Genomic DNA, 19,605 nt, shown 5'->3' with positions numbered 1-19,605 from the left:
TGGCAATTTATAAGGACAAATAGTACAGTACCTAATTTGTTAAATACTTGTAAAATGAGTATTTTTAGACCTACTAACAGCCAAACGTTGTGGTTTTATTTAGAAGTGGCACTAGTCGGAGTTTTATTGTATACACTCCTTTTTTCTAATCTATATTGAGAATTAATTATCAGAATACTTGTGGAAACCTGAGGTCTCAGTTCTGAGAAAGTTGAATTAAAGACTAATGATTCTACATGTAATTTTTGGAAAGTTGGCATTTCCAGTATGAGATTGCTAATGGATATTTTTCTTCACACTTTTCCTTTAAGGGCCGGCCCTTGCGGGAACAGCAAGAAGTGGCCGCTGCTGTCATTCAGCGTTGTTACAGGAAATACAAACAGGTAAACCACAGTTTGGGGTCACAGCAGGAAAGTGGGCCTTTCCAAGGCAGCACCAGGCCACTGAGCTTCTGGTGTGAGGTTTGTCCAAGGAGCATACATCTGATGCCTCGTCATCTGTACTTAGTAAATTGCCTTGGTTAAAGACCAGAGGAGAATTTTCCAGAGAAATAGAAACAAACCACCTGCAGCTGAGCTTACATCACAAATTTTTGTTAAAATGTTTGGCCTTTCAAGTATTCCCACCTCCCTGAGCTGTGGTCTGAAACAAAGAAAACTGTGTTTGAGGGGAGAACCTATGTTCTGATATTTTTACCGGTGAACCACACAGCAATCAAAACTCCAGGACAACTCTAGGGAGTCTGAGATAGTGAGTGGAGATGGTAAATACTGGCTCTTCCCTTTGATGTCGGGTTATATAATCTTCGGCCATTTTCCTTTCAGCTTCTACTTACTTATTTTAAAATGGAGAATTGATAAAAATCTTGAGAAGTTTTAAGATGATTGGAACATCTTAAACTGCTTTTGCAATCCTTAGTCAAAAGGTGCAAGAAGAATATCTTGAGTTCTCTTTTGGGTAGTGTTACTGTTTCCAAAATAACCTGTGGGGTCACGTGACTAACTTAAGAGATGGAAAAGGAAAACTAATGTTGGTTGAGCACCTGATATGCATTAGTTCTTTTAGGTACATCATCTCCTTTACTCCTTTCAATTTTTTGAAGTAAACGATTTTATTTCCATTTTACAGATTAAACTGAAGCTCAAAGAAATTAAGTAGATATTAGACCTTTCTAATCATCTAGAAGTTATAAAATGTAAAAAAAAAGTTGCCTAATGGAGTTTTGACTTGTTCATATAATAATGTTCAGTACTATCAGTAGAGTATAAAGCCTTTTGCTGGGTCATACTTTGGATAAATTTTAGATTTTTATTTAAGGAAGAATAAATGCTAAAGTTTATAATAGTCACATAGAAATTTGGGATTATGTTCTCTTGTTATATAATCTGTGACTTGCTTTGTTTTCTAATGTGGGTTGCCACCTTCTAACGTTTCTCTAGGATTGAATCCTCTTAATGAAGGGGGAGAATCTCAAGTTCATAGTCAGTTGAGTTCTCGATCCCAGAAAACGAAGGTTTATTGTGTAAACGCTGACACCATGGTACCCATAGCTCTTATGACAGGGAACTGCACAGGTTTCTGTGTGGTGAGCAGGTTTCACATTAGCACAAATTATATGTAAAATCAGAGTTTGAAGTCTGCGATTAAAACAGATATTTATTCCAGAATATGAGTTGTGTTTTTTAAATCCCCTGTCAAAGGAGTATTGTCTATAACTAGGAAAACCAAAGACATTTTTTAGAAAAGTCAGTGTCTCCAGGTTGCCTCTTTTGGGGGGGAATTTCATTGGTTCTGGTTTTTAATTTAATTATATTCAGCAGTCTAACATTAATCTTGTATTTTCTGTTTCTCCCCCAAGCTGACATGGATAGCCTTGAAGGTAATGGTAAACCCAGTCCTCTCACAAACCATTCCACCAGAGTCACAAACTTCACACCCATTACCCACTAGGAGCGGAGGCCGCCGGGACGGCACGGCCATAGTGTAGCATTGCTCCCCTTGCTGGGCCGTTCGCCACAGGACCTCTGTCCGCTGGGCACCTCGTGGTCATTCAGGTGGAGTGGGTTTGGGCATTCATAATCATTAGACGTTTTCTTGGCCGGCGTCCATCTAAAGAATCCGTCCAGCCCGATTACTGTCAGTCCAGGGAGCCACTGAGTCAGTTTGCCTCTTTGGCGGAGTCCATCGCCGTGGCCTGATGGGCTCTGAAGGTGTACGTGTGCAGGCCCAGGTGGCGAGAGTCACCGCGGGGCCGGGGGACACGGTGCCCTCAGCACGAAGGACTTCTGTTCAGGTGAAGATAGAAAGCAGGTCATAGAAGATGAAAGAAGGTTCTGGCAGCATGGCCTTGTTCCTTAGACAGCCTGAGAAGTCAGTTTCCTTCCCTCATTCCACCTCATACATCCAGAGATACACTTAGGCAGAGGGATTTTCTGAGGAATATTTTTCCTTACAATGGTAAGTTGCCTTCTTGTAAGAAAAGGTCTTCATTATGACTTCTTTCCCTGTTTGGCGTTTCTGAAACACAGGGAGCTCTGTATCTCAGTGCCCAGAGACTAACGTTCACGAGACTCGTTCTTGCTCGCCCCTCCCTCGTGCAGCTGTGCGGAGGCTGGGTGCAGGGCTGCCGGCTGTGGATCCCTAGCAGTCCCCAGCTCTGGGACAACTTTCCTGGTGTCATCGCTTTACCACTTATAAGTGCTCCTCTTTTGCAGGTTAAAATGGCTTAAAGGTGTCAGCGTTTCATGATAAGCCTTGTATTTGGGACCTTGTAACTCAGAAACTTGTCACATAGGATAGCTATTTAGAAATCAGATGCTCACCACTGAATAGATTTATGTATAATGGGAGTTGGGAAGCATTAAAAGGTTAATTTAAAATGGTTTCAAAATTGGATGGTAAATATTGATCTTAAAATAAACATATACAGGGCAGGTGATGGTGGCGCAGTGGCAGAGTTTTCGCCTGCCATGCCGGAGACCTGGATTCAATTCCCACTGCCTGCCCTTGTTAAAAAAATAAAATAAACATATACAGTTATATTTTCTAAATGGGGCTTTATGATTCATTTATGTCTAAGCTTACTGCTGTTTTTTTTTCCAGAGAAAAAAGGATAGCTAGGACAAAAGAAAAGATTTTGGAAATAAATACATGTAAAGTAACTCATTGTTTGAAGGCAACCAACCCTTAAATTAATAATTTGCATTTTGCAAAGGGAGGTGAAATGATTTCTAGTTTGCCTCTTTAGTGATTCAATCCAAAAGAGAGACAGGGAAAAGGTAGTGTCTCTTCCCTACCATAAGCTCCAAGGACACAGAAACTTGTCTGGCTTCCTTGTTACTGTTTTGCTTATTCTTGTTTCCCCTGCAGTATGCACTTTATAAAAAGATGACACAGGCTGCCATCCTTATCCAGAGCAAATTCAGAAGTTACTATGAACAAAAAAAATTTCAGCAGAGCCGGCGTGCTGCTGTGCTGATCCAGAAGTATTACCGGAGCTATAAGAAATGTGGCAAAAGACGGCAGGCTCGCCGGACAGCTGTCATTGTACAGCAGAAACTCAGGTGCGTGGAGCAGATTTCATGGAGGCAAAGATATCCAGGGGAGAGAACTCTGGTTTAGCTTAAAGAATTGCCCTGTGCTAATATTAGGGCCTGTGTAGGGCCCGAAGCATTTTGCAGTTATTTTCAGACTATTCTAGGTGCTATGACTTTGTTAAGTTATGCCTGTGCTGTTAGGCTCTCTTTGCCTGCTTAGTTTCTTCTCTCTCCTCTACCTCCCACCACACAATTATTTTGATATCTCTACCCAATTTTAACTTATATCAGAATTGGTTTTGTGCCTACTCAAAAAGGTGACACTAATTTTAATAGTCTAAATTGTAGATTTACTACATGGGCGACCTTGGAAGAGAAATTAGGATTAAGCTATTTCATTTTAGAGAATATAATGAAACTTCTAACAAAAGTAGAAAGAAATTAGATGGTAATTTAACCCCAGAGGATCAAACTCAGGAGAATCAACTTCTAAAGTAAGATAGCCTATCTAATGCCAAAAATAAGTGTCTTTTTTTTTTTTAACAAAAACGAGCTTACAAAGAGTCATTGAGGAGCATATAAGTGACATTGTATTTTTGATCTTCATATCATCTCCCTTCAGACTAGGTGAAAGTGCACATTGCTTTCCTTCCTTCTGTCCCAGCAAGACTAGACTCTACAGCAGCATATGCTCATGCTGTTAGATTTGCCAGATGAACTATTTGACTAAAAGCCCTCTATTGCTGTTGACCTGTTTACGACTTGCATATTAGGCTGCACAGTACCCTTCTTGTGACAACAATGCTCTGCTTTTCCAGGAGCAGTTTGCTAACCAAAAAGCAGGACCAAGCTGCTCGAAAAATAATGAGGTTTTTACGCCGCTGTCGCCACAGGTACATGAATTCTCATCTATGCACTGTATTCATCAAGCACAATAAAACAACCCCAGCCTTAATGTGTCATTAGCACCCACATAAAGCTAATCTCCCCTGCAAATAACCGGGTAAGCGTCCCAAATGACAACAGGACAGTAGAACTCTTTAAGGAGGGACAAGGCTGTTACCACTGGGACTCTGGCAGCTGCTTCTGGCTACATTCCACGTTGAGCAGTGGTGGTGCATGCCAGAGTTTTTCTGCTTTAATGTGGGTGTAAGGACAACTTAGTTGGACTAGCTTTTAATTCCAAGTTTCTCTTTCCCTGTGGTTTATCTGTCACATTGCAGCACGTTCTTCTTCCTGAACCCGTACTATGCTAATGTGTATCCAAACGGAAAATAAAGGAACCTTCTATTCTCTAGGAAAAGAAATCACCACTTCCATCCAAGTTTTCTGATGTAGGATTTCCACTGAAGAGCTGGTGCCCTCTGCTGGATATATAATAGCTTAACATACTCTCTTAAAATAACCCGTTAAAGCTAGTCTGTGATGAGAAACAGGAGAAATTGCTAGAATGAAACTACCCAGGAAAAGAAAGACACAGAGATGACGGACATACTTTCAGTTAGAAGAGAAAGGGGTCCTGTGACCCCAATACTCCATGGAGATAAGGCGTCTATTTCCTCACAGAGCCCAGCCAGAATAAGTTCTCGTTGTTGCCTCACATTGGGAGCTTTTTTTATATGTAACATCTAGGTTCTTTACTTAGGTGTTTGGGAGCTGGTGAAAAGTGCTTTGTCTTTTTTAGCTTCCTTTTCCAGTCTGATGTCATCTGTAACGGGTCATCCGAGCTGCCTGTAGCTGGCCTTCCTTGTGCTTTTGTTATTTCTCTGTACATCAGGGGCTGGCAGTTGATAGAACCAAACTTTGGAGCAGGCTTTGTGATGTCTCTGTTCCTCTCCCTCTTTAATTGTACCAAAAGCCCTGATTTTCAGATTTAATTTTATTCCCAGAGGTTTCCTTTTACTTCAGTTTTTCTTACTCCCAGACCTCTCTGGTTGCTAACTTGGAAAACATTTTGCCTTTGAGACTTAATAGGGGTTAACTAGATACTTTTACTTTTGTTTAAAATAACAGAAGACTTCATTTTCCTGGCTGCAGAAGGAACCACGCACAGCCACTACAATAGCAACCATAAAAACTTTTAAAAAGACGTTCCTTTTAGGATTCCCTAGTTGGAACACTGTGAAAGGAACTAAGATACACTTAGCAAACGCCTCAGCAACTCATCTGCTCTCCACCCTGCAGGGATTGGGGGATTCCCCCCAGGATAGTTAACAAAGGATAAGGTGTCCATATCCACACTCTGAAATGGGAAGTCCTGGTAGGAGATATACGACCTAATATAGGGTATGACCCTGGAGTAACGAAATTAGCTCCCCAAGCTTTTCCAAAGCCAGTCTCATTTCTTTATTATCTTTTACTTACTTAGCATGAGAGTGTCTACAATCAGTTACAGTTGGTGAGTTTCTCCATTTAGTGAAGAAACTACCTAAGCAGGTAGACCCTTAATTCCTCACCTGTGCTCAAGCTCCCTTCTTTGCTTTCCTTTCCTACATGTGACACGAAAAGCTGGGGAAGACCCTCTAGCCCTGAAACCTTCCAGGCTTTGGCCGTCGTGCACAGTCACATAGCACACACCTGTTCCTTCCTGAGACTGCAGTTAGAACGTTCTGGACAGATTGCTCTTCTTTAGGCCACTCCAGACTGAAATGTTCACAGGTTAAACGATCCTGTACTTTAAAAAATGTATGGGAAATGCAACCTTAGTGATTATGAGCAAAATCACCGTCAAGTCCCATCTTCATTTTTCTTTTTTTGCCAAAGCTGCACCCTGCGTGAGTGGAGAGGTTAAGATGTAAATAAAAGGCTGCTGTGCAGAGTAGGCAGAACAAAGAAATCCTTTCATGCCTGCTTTTAGAGTTATAATGTTGTAAACCATTAGGGAAGAATTTCATGATTTCACCTTTCTTAGGTTCAAATTTTAACTGGTAATAACTTCATGAGAAGGCTCACAAGAAGGTTTTAGCATGAAGAGAACATCAGATTATGGGCTCTGAATTTCTGTTCATTGTTTGGGAGGAAATAAAGATCACATTGACTCTTTTCTTTACTTGCCCTCTTATATAGTTCAGATGCTAGGAAAGTGTTCAGGCAAATTTTAATAACCTTTGTATCTGTCTGTATAAGATCAGTATTTGTTCTCCATGCCTGTATATTCAGTTAAGGAATTTGAAGAAATTCTGGAAATCCATCCAAATCTTTCCCCAGAAATTTGTTTTAAAATCATGTTTTCCTTAGAAAATGTGTAACCCTGTTTCCCTTCTGGATTATTTAATATTGCTTAAGAGAAACTGTCCTGTTTACTGTCCCTTAGAAATCTGTATTAAAATAGAAAACCTCATATGACACCTCAACAAGGTAGGTAGCTAGTTCCTTTCAGGAATCAAATGACAGGTCCCATTAAGGATTTTGCTAAGTCATGTGACTCTAACATTTTTAGACTTAAAATATGAATTGGTGAATTTCCTACCTGCTCATTTCACACACCCCACCACCACTCCTCTTTCCAAAAAAGGCTTCACTTGATATTCTTTTTGGTTGAAATAAAGCTATTTATAAGGTCTCTGTTGTGACACTCATATGCTAATAGCTCTTTGGTATTGTTTTACTGCCTAAAGCCCCCTGGTGGACCATAGGCTGTACAAAAGGGTGAGTTTAGCTGCCTGCTAGCCAGTTTATCTTTATCTTCCATTTTCAATATTTTGCTTTTTGCTTGCTTGCATGGGGCTGCAGCCTAGGTATGCCAGTAAGTTTCACATCCATTTTGAATGAAATAAAATAAAGTAAAAACTAACCCTAACTACTAACACTGCTGTTTTACACAACAGGAAAGCAGTCACATAGAGTAGATGTACAAGTGCATGAGTAAGTAAAAGGGAAGGACTTTCTGAAACCCCTGCAGGGCATGCTTAAAACTTGGGGGAAGAAGCCTTTAGTAAAAAAACAAAAAAAAGGCCAGTGATAGAAGTTTAAAATCTGAACAAGGCTGCACTATAAGAAAATATTAAGGAAGTAGTTGTTTGTGATTTTAAAAATCACATAAATTTTTCTCAACTACTACACTACCAAAATTTCTAAAGCAAGAAGGCTCACTAGCTGATATAGCTGGTACTGGGCTTTTATATATGTACATTTATGTATATATACATACATATATTTATTTATTATTCAGAATTGTTTCCCATACCCCTGTTCCTATAGTTTCTTTTTCTAAATCTCTATTTTCTGGTGCTATGAGGTAAGTCAGTACACGAAGTTGCCCTTTCAGAATCAACCCAGGTACCTAGTATAAAATAGCGAGTGAACTAGACTTCCAATATTTAATGGTAAGGCTAAATAAAGGAAACACTGAGTAAAGTATCTTAATTGTGTCTTCTGTATTGCTTTAAGAGTGGACATCCCAAATAGAATTTGTATTTAAAATGTATATATAATTAATAGGTATCCAGTAGACACTTTTAGTGTTCCTAAGATTTTAGAAATTGACGCTGATTTGTAAGTGCCAGTAACAGAAGTCTTTGCCAGATATGACTATAACATAGCTTAAGTTACAACAAAAGATTTAGCGCCAGAAAACTTTTTAAAATTAGAAATAGAATTCATCAAAATCAGACTTGAATTTAGATTAATTTGATAACTTTTTTCTTGTACATTGTCCAAGAGAAGCTGAATTTAAATAGAACATAGGAGTTCTTTGTATTAATTCAAATACATTCAGTATTCCCTCTTTTTAAACTTACATTGGTACTTTAATCCAGTCATGTTTAAGATTTCTGAGGAAAGATTATTATTCAAAATACCTTAAAATTTTTATGTTTCTGGAGATATTTTTTATAGCCATCTAACTAGATTTGCACTGATGTTATATTTATACATTATATTTTAAGCCAGGTGTCAGCAGCTTTTTTCTTAAAAGGCCAGATTGTAAATATTTTTGGCTTTGTGGGCCATACAAGTCTCTGTCCCCAGCCACTCAACTCTGCTGTTGTAGAGGGAGTGATAAATGAATGATTGTGGCTGTTGTAATAAAACCTTTTTTTTTTACACAAATAGGCATTGGGCCAGATTTGGCCCCCAGGCTGCAGTTTGCTGACTTAGATAATAGGAGTATTGAGTTTTTATAAGTTCTTCCTAAATAAAGACCTTATTATATGATGTTTTCAAAATAAATTACCTTTATTATATAAACTATACAGGGGAAAAAATAGAAATGCTATCACACTTTCTTTGATAAATGAGTCATAAGTCTTAGCTTTTATAGGCCAGAAAGGATTTAGAACTGACCAACTATTGTCTGCATCTATTAGTGTTCTCCTTATAAAGATTTAAAGTCTTGCTTATTTAAAATGATGGATAATTGCTGAAAGAGAAACTTGTTTTGAATAAAATAGCAGCTACGCTCATGTATATAAATTTGAATAGTTAATCCTGTTCAGAATTAGGTTGTTTACAATTGGAATATTTCAGGTTTCATACAGTAGAGCTGGCTCAAAGATATCTGCTTGAAATATAAGAGAAAAATTCTCTCCTATTCCTTCTCATCTTCTGCAAACAGATACTATTTCTTTCCATTTGAAAAGCTTCCAAAAGAATAGATGCATGCCCTAGTATTCAGTTTAACTAGAAGTTATAGTATCTTGCATGTTAAATGCAATTAATATAGCCTGCTGCAAGGAACCAACATTTTAGTAAAAGTGGTTGCTTATGCACTTTTGAAGCTTGTTAGATGGTATGTTAATGATCATTTTTAAAAGTAAATTTTCTAAAGGTGCTTTTCAATGCCAACCCAAGTCCCTACCTTAATTTCTTTAGTGCCTGCTGCATTGTTGTGAACTTCTAAAACACCTATTCATGCATGAAAAATTGGAATTCCATAACATCCCTTATGTCTCACAATCTTTAGGGAGTTTGAAAGATAAGAGCCAAGAAGCTTTCAGGTTCTTCCTAGTATGGTGACATTTATCCACCTGTATGAATTGAGGATTAGCTCTCATATAGGGCTCTGCCCATTTACCAGTAAGATCTCCTTTCCCTCCTTGTTGCATCAGAGAAGTCATGATGGCATTCCCTCCATAGCCCTCAAGTGGAAATGATTCTTGGGAGGCAGAGTATTCTCGGGAGGATTTATATTTTGAAATTTATATCAAAGAAAATAATGTCTTTACTTATTTTAACTAATTATGAAATTAACAATACCATATTTAAGACATTTAAGGTTTATGCAGTAAAAAATATTTGAAAACTTAAAGAATTTGGTTTTATGATAGTGTTTATAAAATACTATTATGGCTCCAAGCTCCTCGATTAATGAAGCAAGATATCTAAAAAGGAGTCATCAGAATTAAGGCACATTAGGCTAATTCCAGCAGCATAGCCATCAGAAACTACCATTTGTGTTTTGAAATCTTTGGTTTTCAGTTGGGGAAGGCTAAAAAAGAAAATACCAGATATACTTCATTAAGTCAAGCTCATTTTTACCCAGCCTTTCTTTCTAGGCTTAGCCCCTAATTCATCCATTAATGAAAGTGAAGTTACCTAGTTCTTGATCCTATCACAGTCATTTGTTTTATCTTGCACATAATAATAGTATATTTGAGAACTTTCATTATACACAGAAATATTTATATTAACAGCTTTAGTTATTTCTGTTAAGGTTGCTTAACAGAATCAGCAAATTGCTGAGGAGGATTTTAAGGTTGAAGAACGCTTTAGTTAAATTGTACAAGCTGAAGATATTACTTTCCAGTTGGATTTTGAGTATATCTAACAGAATGTTATTCAGTCTTATAAGCAGAAAAAGCAAGAAACCTTTTATGTAAAGGAAGTAGAAAGTAATTAGAAATACATAGTTGACATCCTTAAGGTATTGAGACTTAGTTGTCCTAGAAAGAAAACTACCTCTCCTTTTCTAGGCAGAAAACGTTTTCTACTTCTCCCTTCAAGACATTTATTTTTTCATGGTTTAGGAGATGAGAGACTCCTCTGACAAGCAACTCCTAGGCAAATTCCTTCTTTCCCTTAATGAGATCATATTTCTGGGATAGGGCTTCATAAAGTATAACAGTTACTACAGATACTACAACCTACTTCTAAATATCTGGCCTAGTTACCTGTGTTCAGTAGCTTTCCTACTGGAATAAAAGAAGAAAAAGAAATAACAAATTTTAAAACAACAGATTGTCTCTAGATTTGACAACTGGGTTTCAAACACTTAATTTTGCCAGAAGCTGCCAGTCATTTTGGTAAGTAGTCATTTCAGCACTATTGAGGGCAGCCCTGTGATATTTCTCCAGTGGTTCAATGCCAAGTTCTGGACGGTTATGCTTATACTTGTTGCTGTATTATATACACTTTATCAAGTCTACAATTTAATTGAGAAAGTCAACATTGTTCTAGGTCAACTGTGATATCACACTGCTTAAGTGAAGTTTGACATGAAGTTTCCACCTGGCCTAGTATATTCAATGAGCAGCAAGAAGTGAATGTGGAATGTGTCGTCATGGATATAATCTAAATCTCCAGAGTAATTTTGTCTTACTTGCCTCTTTTAGGAAATGAATATTTTTGGAACACAGTGGTGTGTGTTGAATTGCAGACAACATGCTCTGTGTCATTCTTATTGGGCCTCTCTGTCTTTTTTGTTTTGCAATCCAAATGAGATTTCTGGAAAATGGCAAGATCTCTCTTTTCCTAAATTCCCCACAAGCTATTGCAGCTCTCAGAGCAACAGGTAACTAATTAGAAAGCCGCATCTGGCTGCCCTGTATATTTCTGACGTCCAGCATTGCGAGAATATACCTGCTGAAATCCACTGACTCATGAAACATTTCTCTGGCTGAGCATTATTAGTAGATGTAATGAAGCAGCTTTGCCTTCTGCTTTACCATGGAGCCATTGTTTGCTACAAGTTTCTGAAACAGGCCTACTTCATTTATTCATAAATTATCATTGGACGTCTGATGGAACTAAACCCTGTGGGCTTTTGCTGGCTTTCAGTGCTGTTGCTTACTACATCACTTCAGTACATTGTGATGCAACTTTTTTTTTTTTTTTTTTTTTTTTGGGTTGAGACTGCAACAGTATCCCAAAGTGGTGATCATTTTCAACCTAGAATGCTTGGGGAGATCCTGGGATTGTTTGTGATTTTACTAGTTGAATGGTCACAGGTCAAAGCCTTGCTATCCTAATAACCTCAACTCCAAGCTAGTAATATGAGTTTTATTTATATCTTATGGCCAGAAAGCTGATGGTTTAGTCTTGCCATTTACTCACTGAAAAATAGTATATTCCAGGTTATTGATATGAGGTTCAGAAATATGTTCAGTGCAGCTCTTCTTATATTAACAGCTGCAAACCTATAGAAACTCTAGTTTGCATCCTGTATTAATCGTCTTTAGAATCTCAAGGAAGACTGCTTTGCCTGTCTTCTGTGTGATGGAATTCAGAAGGGAGTTCAGTTGTAGTGGGTTTTTTTCTAGGTAATCTGGACATTTGTCATGTTATGCCCATCATTTTAAGTTGAGCTCTTTCTTAGCCATGAATTAAGTCTAGCAATTATAATTCAAGATGACCAAAAGCTCAAAAAAACCTTAGCCGAGTATATAGCCCTGAATTAAGTCTAACAATTATAATTCAAGATGACCAAAAGCTCAGAAAACCTTAGCCGAATATGTGTAACATACCTCAACAGAAATTTATTGAACACCTGTGTGCTAAGTTCTTCTATATGATAAGATGACCGTAGGCACTGATTTTCAAGTTCAATTCCAATTTAAAAAATGTTGGTCTATATCTACCAAGTTTTGTGTACTGAAATATATGCTTATAACACAGGTTATGTCAGCGAACCAGTTTAATCAATTGATTGTTTCTGGCCTATGAAATATAAATAGCTATTTTAATTGGATTATTTTCCTTCACTGAATTTCCCAGTTTTTATGTCATGCGAACTCACATTTGTAAGACATAGTAATAGTGGCAGCAGAAAAACAACTTACAAGTCTCTCTCTGTTTTTTTAAAGAAGGCAAGCAGGAATAATTTTTCTTACAAAAGAAGCACGTACTTGTAGAAATTTTGGAAATACGCATAAGGAGACTCACCCAGAAATAATTAATGACTGTTAAATATTGTGTATCCTTCTTGTGGGTAAAGATTTATTTTTAATTAATTTATTTATTGTCTTTTAGCAGTTGCTTATTTCCTTGACTGATTAGCAAGGCAGCAACAAGTTCAACTATTCAAAACTTCTGTTTCTTAGAATTTGTTAACAAAAATTGTAGCATTATATGTTGCTATAAATTATTTTGGTAAAATAACTTTTCTATTTCTTTGGAGACAATATAGCATCAAAACATTTTATCTAATTGACATTTGATTTTTTAAAAAATGCACACCTGTCTGTCTTATCCTAATACTCTACCCTCAAATAACATAAAACTCCACTTATTATCTCAGGGTAGATTGTAAAATTTTCTCAATCTCATGTAAACTCTTAAAGGTAAGTCAATATCAACATGGTTTGCAAATCGCAAATAAGAACATGAGGCTAAAGATCTTTCAGTTCCTGATTCTTAGGCATTTTTCTACATGCTTGAGCTTTCTAAATCTAATTGTCTTAAAATTGATAAGTATTTATTTTCTCCAAAATGTTATCATAAAGTCAACATAGTATCCTATAAAGGATGACAATTAAGAAAAAAATCATTGTTGTCATCAATTTTCAACAATATAGACATGTCATACCATGGACGTTTTCCAAGTGCAGGTTCTCTGTAAAGCTTCTTGGAAAAGCCAATAAGATCTTTTTTTAATGGGTATAATCCTGAGAGAAGAGTTCAAATCCCTGTTCTGCCCTTTATTAACTATATAATTTGAGGCCTGTTGTTCAACTCCTAAATCTCAGTTTCTGCATTTACAAACTGGAGATGGTGTTGTGAGGACTAAATAAGATAGTGTATATTAAGGAACATAGTGTAGCTGTTGGAACATAAATATTTTTTTTCTTTTTCTCCTTAATTGCCTTCTGTAAAAAAATGCCTCCTATGCCATTTGTCATTTGTGTCATTTATAATGGTAGTATATTGTGCTAGTATATACCATAAAACTAAGAACTAAATTCTCCACTTTAGTTCAGGGATTATGAAAGCCTAGAAAATATATCTGAAAATTGGAATGTTCTCATTTTTCCTATGTAGATAATAATAATAATCTCTTGTGTGGACATGCATCTCTCCTTAACTTAGTGGTATGTGAAGCTATCGCTTATTTTGTAGCAGAGGATTTATATGGTAACTTTAAAATCTTAGGAGTTTTTAATTCGTTCTTAAAGGATCAACAGAAAAATGGAAAAACAAATGTGACCATTTTAATGAAATAAAAAATGTTTAAATTATCCCACTCTGACAAGTTGATTCCAGAATCTTTGGTATGAAACTGCATAAAACATTTCGGACTTATAATTCAGCCTCTTCTTTTTAGTTCATCTCAGTGATGAACTCAATGAATGATAGTATTTTTAAAGCAATCCTGTTCATCCCAGAAAAATTGTCAATGGCTATCTTTGTGTCTATGCTGTTAGATTTTGAGTTTGGAATTCTTTAAATTCTAGAAATCTTATCAGTGATGGAGTCACTGTTGCATATTTGTAAATAAAAAAAGTTCTGTACTAGTGCAGAAGTAAATTTAGTCTTTGAAATAGCATGCACATTTTGCAGTCATTCAGTCAAAAAGTCTGCACCAGTACAGATGTTGCATGTCCAGAAGTAAAGTTGGCATCAGTGCATGCCTTGCATTTTTACAGCCAAAGGGCTGTTAGTATAGATATTGCATGTTTAAAAATTGAACACAGAATATAGCATGTTTCAATTTTTAAAAAGCCATTTATTAAGTATGCATGTCCAAAATAGGGACCTGTAATGATGCACATTTCTGTACTGTAATATGACCCAAATTACCCTAAAATTTAAAAATCCCTGGCATATTTAATCATAAAATTAAAAACTAAATACTTGGATCCATTTATGAATATTGCAGTATATTCCAAAGGTACCTGTTAACATTTAATAATTTCAGAAATACAGTGTTTGCCATTGTCATTTGTAAATATAATGGCTAGGACCAAGCTGGGCTTGGTGTATTTGGTAAATAAATCAGACAAATACGCAAGTTTTCAAACATTATAATTCTTTTTAGTATTGATAAAAATGATAAAGCTTTTCTTCTGAAAGAGCATCTTCTTATATCAACTCTGCAGAACACTCAGAAATGATTCTGCTTGGAGGTGGTAAATATGTTTTTTTTTTAATTGCTGTTATAACTTGCTACCATTCCATTGAATTCAATCTCTGTAAAATAGCAGTAACTTAAAAAGGCCTTCTGTCCACCTGAGTGTTATCAAGGATGTACTTAGAAACTAGTATTTATTTTTAATCAAATTAGAATGTATTAGTATAACTTAACAGGAGAGACCTCAGTGAATCAGAAAAGTGTGTTTGGAAGTTCTTGACCTCTGTATATGCCCATATGAAAAACAAAAATCAGACTTTTTCTTGTCCTTGTTGTTGAGGCAGAGTATACGTGGTCCTGTGAGACTGCTGCTTTTATTTGGCTAGAATCCTCTCACACTCAATCAGGGAAACAAATGTTAGCTGTTAGCTGATATGCAGCACTACAAACTGTGGCTTATACAGCATGCATTGAGTACAGGAGTTAGATTTTAAAGTCATACTTGCGTTTGATCATTTTGCTGTGAAGGTGAGCGCTGAATTATTCGCCAGTATAGAGAAATATGCTTCCAGCTAACAGCCACTTTCCTGGCTGTTCAGAATAAGGAATTCTGAAAACAAAAAACGCCTCACATTGCATCAGTGAAATAGTTGTGCAGACTTAAGATATTTAAGAATCTTGAGTCTACGGGCAAATCAGCAATTCTAATATATAAAAAGCAGTTTCCCTAATTTGCATCATATGGGATTATGGTGGTCACCAGGCTGAATAGTTATTTGAACAGTGAAATTTTTCTAAGATCATGTTTTTGATACCCTTGATTTCATACAATAGACTTGGGATTTGCTCCGTTCTTAGAGCACTTGAATAATTTTTTTTTTTTTAAAGCACTTTAAGAAGGGCCACGTCTTTCTATTTTCCCCAACAATCTAACGGGAGCTTTTTTTGCCATAGATCCTCAAAAGAGTTTTTGTTTTCATTTCAGAGGGAATGGTAATATCCCTTTTCTGTATTTGGTCACAGTCCCACTCGATAGTCATCTCCTGGTGCTCTGTTTTGTTTCTCTTCCAGAGTGAAAGAATTGAAAAAGGCCAAGGAACTTGAAGACTTACAGCAGCATCCCTTAGCAATGTGACATTGCTTTTCAGATTTTTCATTTCTGTTTTTAGCAGAGACATGCAACAAAAATAACACAAACACACACACACACAATCCCTCTGCAGTTTTGGGGAGATCAGCTGCAGGATTTTAACAGTAATGTTTTGGTCATTGCATTTGCACTTTCATGGACAACTTTTAATTTGATCAGCAAGACATCTTGGAACTCAATCTTCTGTTGGATCATGGGAAAACAAGACACCTGGAGGAATCTGAACGAGGCTTCATTCTCTTGGGAAGAAGCCGTTTTCCTTCTCATATAGGGCTGTATTCAAACATCGTGTGGAACTGTACAAATATTTATACCAAAAATATAGATAAGAAAAGGTGGGGATGCATTAGCAACAAAAAAGAATGCTGTTCCTGCACCTGTCAGTGATTTCCAAGAAGCTGAATCTTTGGGATCGATTCTCAGTGGAGGGCTTAGATCATACAAATCTTTATTGGGTCCGTGTGTTCTCATTTCCTTCACTGTTTATTTTATATTTTGTTTTTGTTTTGTTTTGTTTTAATCTCTATAGCACACTTAATGCAACTTTTAAAATCTGCAGGTTTTTGACATCTTGCGGGAATTTGCAGAGGGGTGGGTGTGTGGTAAACGGGTAATGCATGGGAAATAATGAGAAACAGCTCCCAGAGTTGAACATTTATTTTCTTGTTCTCACCACCTCCCAAGAACCTGCAAGTATATGAATCATCTTGTCCCTTTTCTCATGTTCAGCACTTTATTTTGCCTTACTTTCATGTGCAATGAGAACTACTTAGAGAATTGGTAAAGCATGTAGCTTTTTTTTTTTTAGCAACCTTGGAAACTAGTCGTTCTAAGGAATCATAAACCTTGCCTGGACATTTGCCACCGAAAAGATCAGTGTGGTGCTGCATTCTGGCCAGTAAATTCCATATTTTTGGCTATATATCATCAAAACTGAGCAGTTTCTGTATATATAGAGAAGGTAGAAATGGAAAGTGAGAAAATATTTGAAAGGGATTATATTAATTGCTAAATATTTTATTCACAAAGGTCAATAACATGGCAAGATAAAATTATTTGTATAGTTTTGTCTGAATGAGCGAGAAAAAATGTGGATGTATTGTTTGTATATATTGTATATATTAAAACAAAGAGATATGTGCATGAAACCAAGAAAAAAGAAATGAACAAAAGCAAAGCATTAGTGGCTATGGTCTGTAAAATGAAACAAAAAAAACCACTTTATTTCACTATAAGAGTACTTTATTTTAAATGTTCTTTAGAAGAACATTTTGCTAAAGCATGACTAAACTGCAAAAAAGAGCTACTGTATTTAGATTTAGGGAAAAAAAGGCAGAGTAACATTACTTAAAAAAAAAAGGATATGTTTACATTTAATTTTGGCTACCAGGAGTTTATTTTCTTTTACTTAAAAATTTTTTTGCCAATGGTGCCAAGTAATGTGAATGCTAATCTTGCTTAAGAAAATTAAGTTACTTTTGCAAAACAGATAATCATAAGAAGATGAATCCATATATAGCTTAATACCCATCCACTCACTCCAACAAAGAACACTTAGAATGATCAAAACCTGACAAAAGAAATAGTATGCAAAGTAGAAAAAAAAATGTCTCACGTTTTCATATCTTTCTGCTGGAAATCAGAAAATGTAATAATAACTGCACAAAAACTAAAAATTCAAAAGATGCAAACTGGTCTTGTAGGGATGTCATGCACGGTATATTACTATTTCTACATAATGAGGAGCCAAAGAAATCTGATGCTTTTAAAATTAAACTAATGTTAAATTGAGAGAATAAAGTTAGCATTTGCTGATGCCAGTTTAAAATGCCCAGGTTAAGTTTGAGGATCAGTTGGTATAAAGTTGAGATGATGGTAGTTTTGTTTGGTTCTACCAACTGTAAGTCAAAACTCAAGGCTTGTTGTGAAGCCTAAAAATATTCACAAATAAGCTTTTAAACTGGTGTCTTTACAAGGAGGGTAGATATGAAAAGATTGTGGTTAAAAACTGGGGTCAGTGCTCTTGGTGCCTTTTCTATAATTGTACTTGTTTTTTAATTCCTTCCTTTCACTGCCAACCTCGGATTACTGTACAGTATATGTCTTACTGCTTGTGATCAGCTTTGAAGAGTAACAGCCCCACAACTAGCAGATACCTGTACATTTGTAAACTGACCTGACCTGACTCGATTTTGTTTTTAAATGTGTGGGTTATGTTGCAGCTGTTGCAGTCCCCCAAATGCCTATTATTTTACACAGTTTGACCTATAGGAGGACACGAGTACTTTGCAAACACATGGCATTCATAAATGGGAATAGAATATGAAAGCAGCTCTACAAGAATATCCTATATTAATACTGAATTCAGATATGTTTATTCCATTATGGTTAAAAAAAAAACTGACCTTTGACAAGAGTAATGACCTCAGTGGATTTGCTTTCACCCTCACATTTATCTTTTTTTTTTAATGTTTCACATGCTACATTATTAGCTCAGTAAGTTCGAAGATTCCAGAAGATAAGAGACTTAAATGGAATTAGGAGGGTTCTTAACACAGGCGAAAGGAGGTAGGTCCGTAACCTACCAGTGTAACCTAGCAGTACAACTGTGAGTCCTAGGTGAGGTAAAAATGCACTTCCACTGAAATGAGGCAATTCTGACCGCTTTTTATTGGTTGTGAATCTTACTTTTGAAAATAAGATGATAAGCAAAGCGCAGCTTTCTTGGATAATCTGAATTCCCAAGTGCCAGGAGTAGGATTTCATTATAAAATTAATAGCTAATCTTATTCTGTCTCCTGAAGATTTAATTGCTATTCTTGTTACCCATTTGAAATCAGCTGTACTGTGTGAACGAAATAAAGACAATAACACGAACCCCTCTCTGGCTGCACGGTCGCTTACGGCAGTTCCACACAGTAGTTGGCGCCCAATGGGGGGTCCCTGAGACTTGCATGTAAACCTAGTCTAGATGTCTTCTTTTTTGTAAGTTTTATTTTTGTAATTGTGCATGTAAAGCATCATTGAATCAATGGATCTGTTGAAGAACTCAGCTGCTGGAAACCATGCAAAATGTTTTGAATTGCCCTTAAAATATGGAAAATGTTTTCTGAATGCTTTATATTCTTTCTGCTGTAAATTAAAAATGAAGAAAATTTCCCCATACTATGTATGTGTTTTGTTTTAACTTTTCCTGATACTAAGACCCAAGGTTATCAGCACAAGTTTCAAATCATAGGAAATAATTTCATTATCTTTCCTTTGATCCAGATACAGTGTTTTGACATTGAATGTTATGGAGTTTCAGATCTGTCCATGAAAAAAAATTGTTAGTGGAGTCACTTTCTAGCGCACTTGCTTTTCATCTGTCTTCCCAGGCACCTCTCAACATCCATCATTTATCTAAGACAGTGAAGTTACTTGAAAGATAAATATATATTTCCCTTTCAGCTAGAATCCCCTGGACTTTTTTTAAGGCATTTTACACCTAGCTACTAATATCAATCCTTCCTGAACATTCTCCTGTCATTATCATGCTCCATTCCCTTTTACTGCAGTCCCTTCTTGTCTCTCTAGTAGTCCCTCTTCCATCTGATCCGTTTCCCACGTTACTGCATCATGAACCTTCCACCTGATGAGTCCTCGGTTTCCTAGAACCCGCTGCATTTAAATGGTATTTTTCTTGTCTTTCTCTT

The 19,605-nt window shown here is 36.4% G+C and overlaps 1 protein-coding gene across 19 annotated transcripts in view; it reads left to right on the top strand.

Annotated features, from left to right (window-relative positions):
* Positions 1 to 19,066, top strand: part of CAMTA1 (calmodulin binding transcription activator 1) — a 964,086-nt gene extending 945,020 nt beyond the window's left edge. For 16 of the 19 annotated variants that reach the window (XM_077151442.1, XM_077151451.1, XM_077151440.1 and 13 more), the window contains 4 exons: positions 312 to 383; positions 3,370 to 3,563; positions 4,355 to 4,429; positions 15,832 to 19,066. In XM_077151442.1, the coding sequence (XP_077007557.1) occupies positions 312 to 383; positions 3,370 to 3,563; positions 4,355 to 4,429; positions 15,832 to 15,895 (405 nt within the window). In that variant the 3' untranslated portion in view covers positions 15,896 to 19,066. Of the gene's footprint in view, positions 1 to 311; positions 384 to 3,369; positions 3,564 to 4,354; positions 4,430 to 7,153; positions 7,221 to 15,831 lie in introns of those variants that run through there. The other 3 variants (XM_077151450.1, XM_077151439.1, XM_077151441.1) reach the window with 2 other exon arrangements.
* The last annotated feature ends 539 nt before the right edge of the window (positions 19,067 to 19,605 follow it).

The sequence above is a fragment of the Tamandua tetradactyla genome, chromosome 2 (assembly GCF_023851605.1).
Source record: "Tamandua tetradactyla isolate mTamTet1 chromosome 2, mTamTet1.pri, whole genome shotgun sequence".
In the NCBI taxonomy this organism is placed as follows: domain Eukaryota; kingdom Metazoa; phylum Chordata; class Mammalia; order Pilosa; family Myrmecophagidae; genus Tamandua; species Tamandua tetradactyla.
The sequence above is the reverse complement of the archived record's forward strand: the minus strand, read 5'-3'. Positions and strand labels throughout refer to the sequence as shown.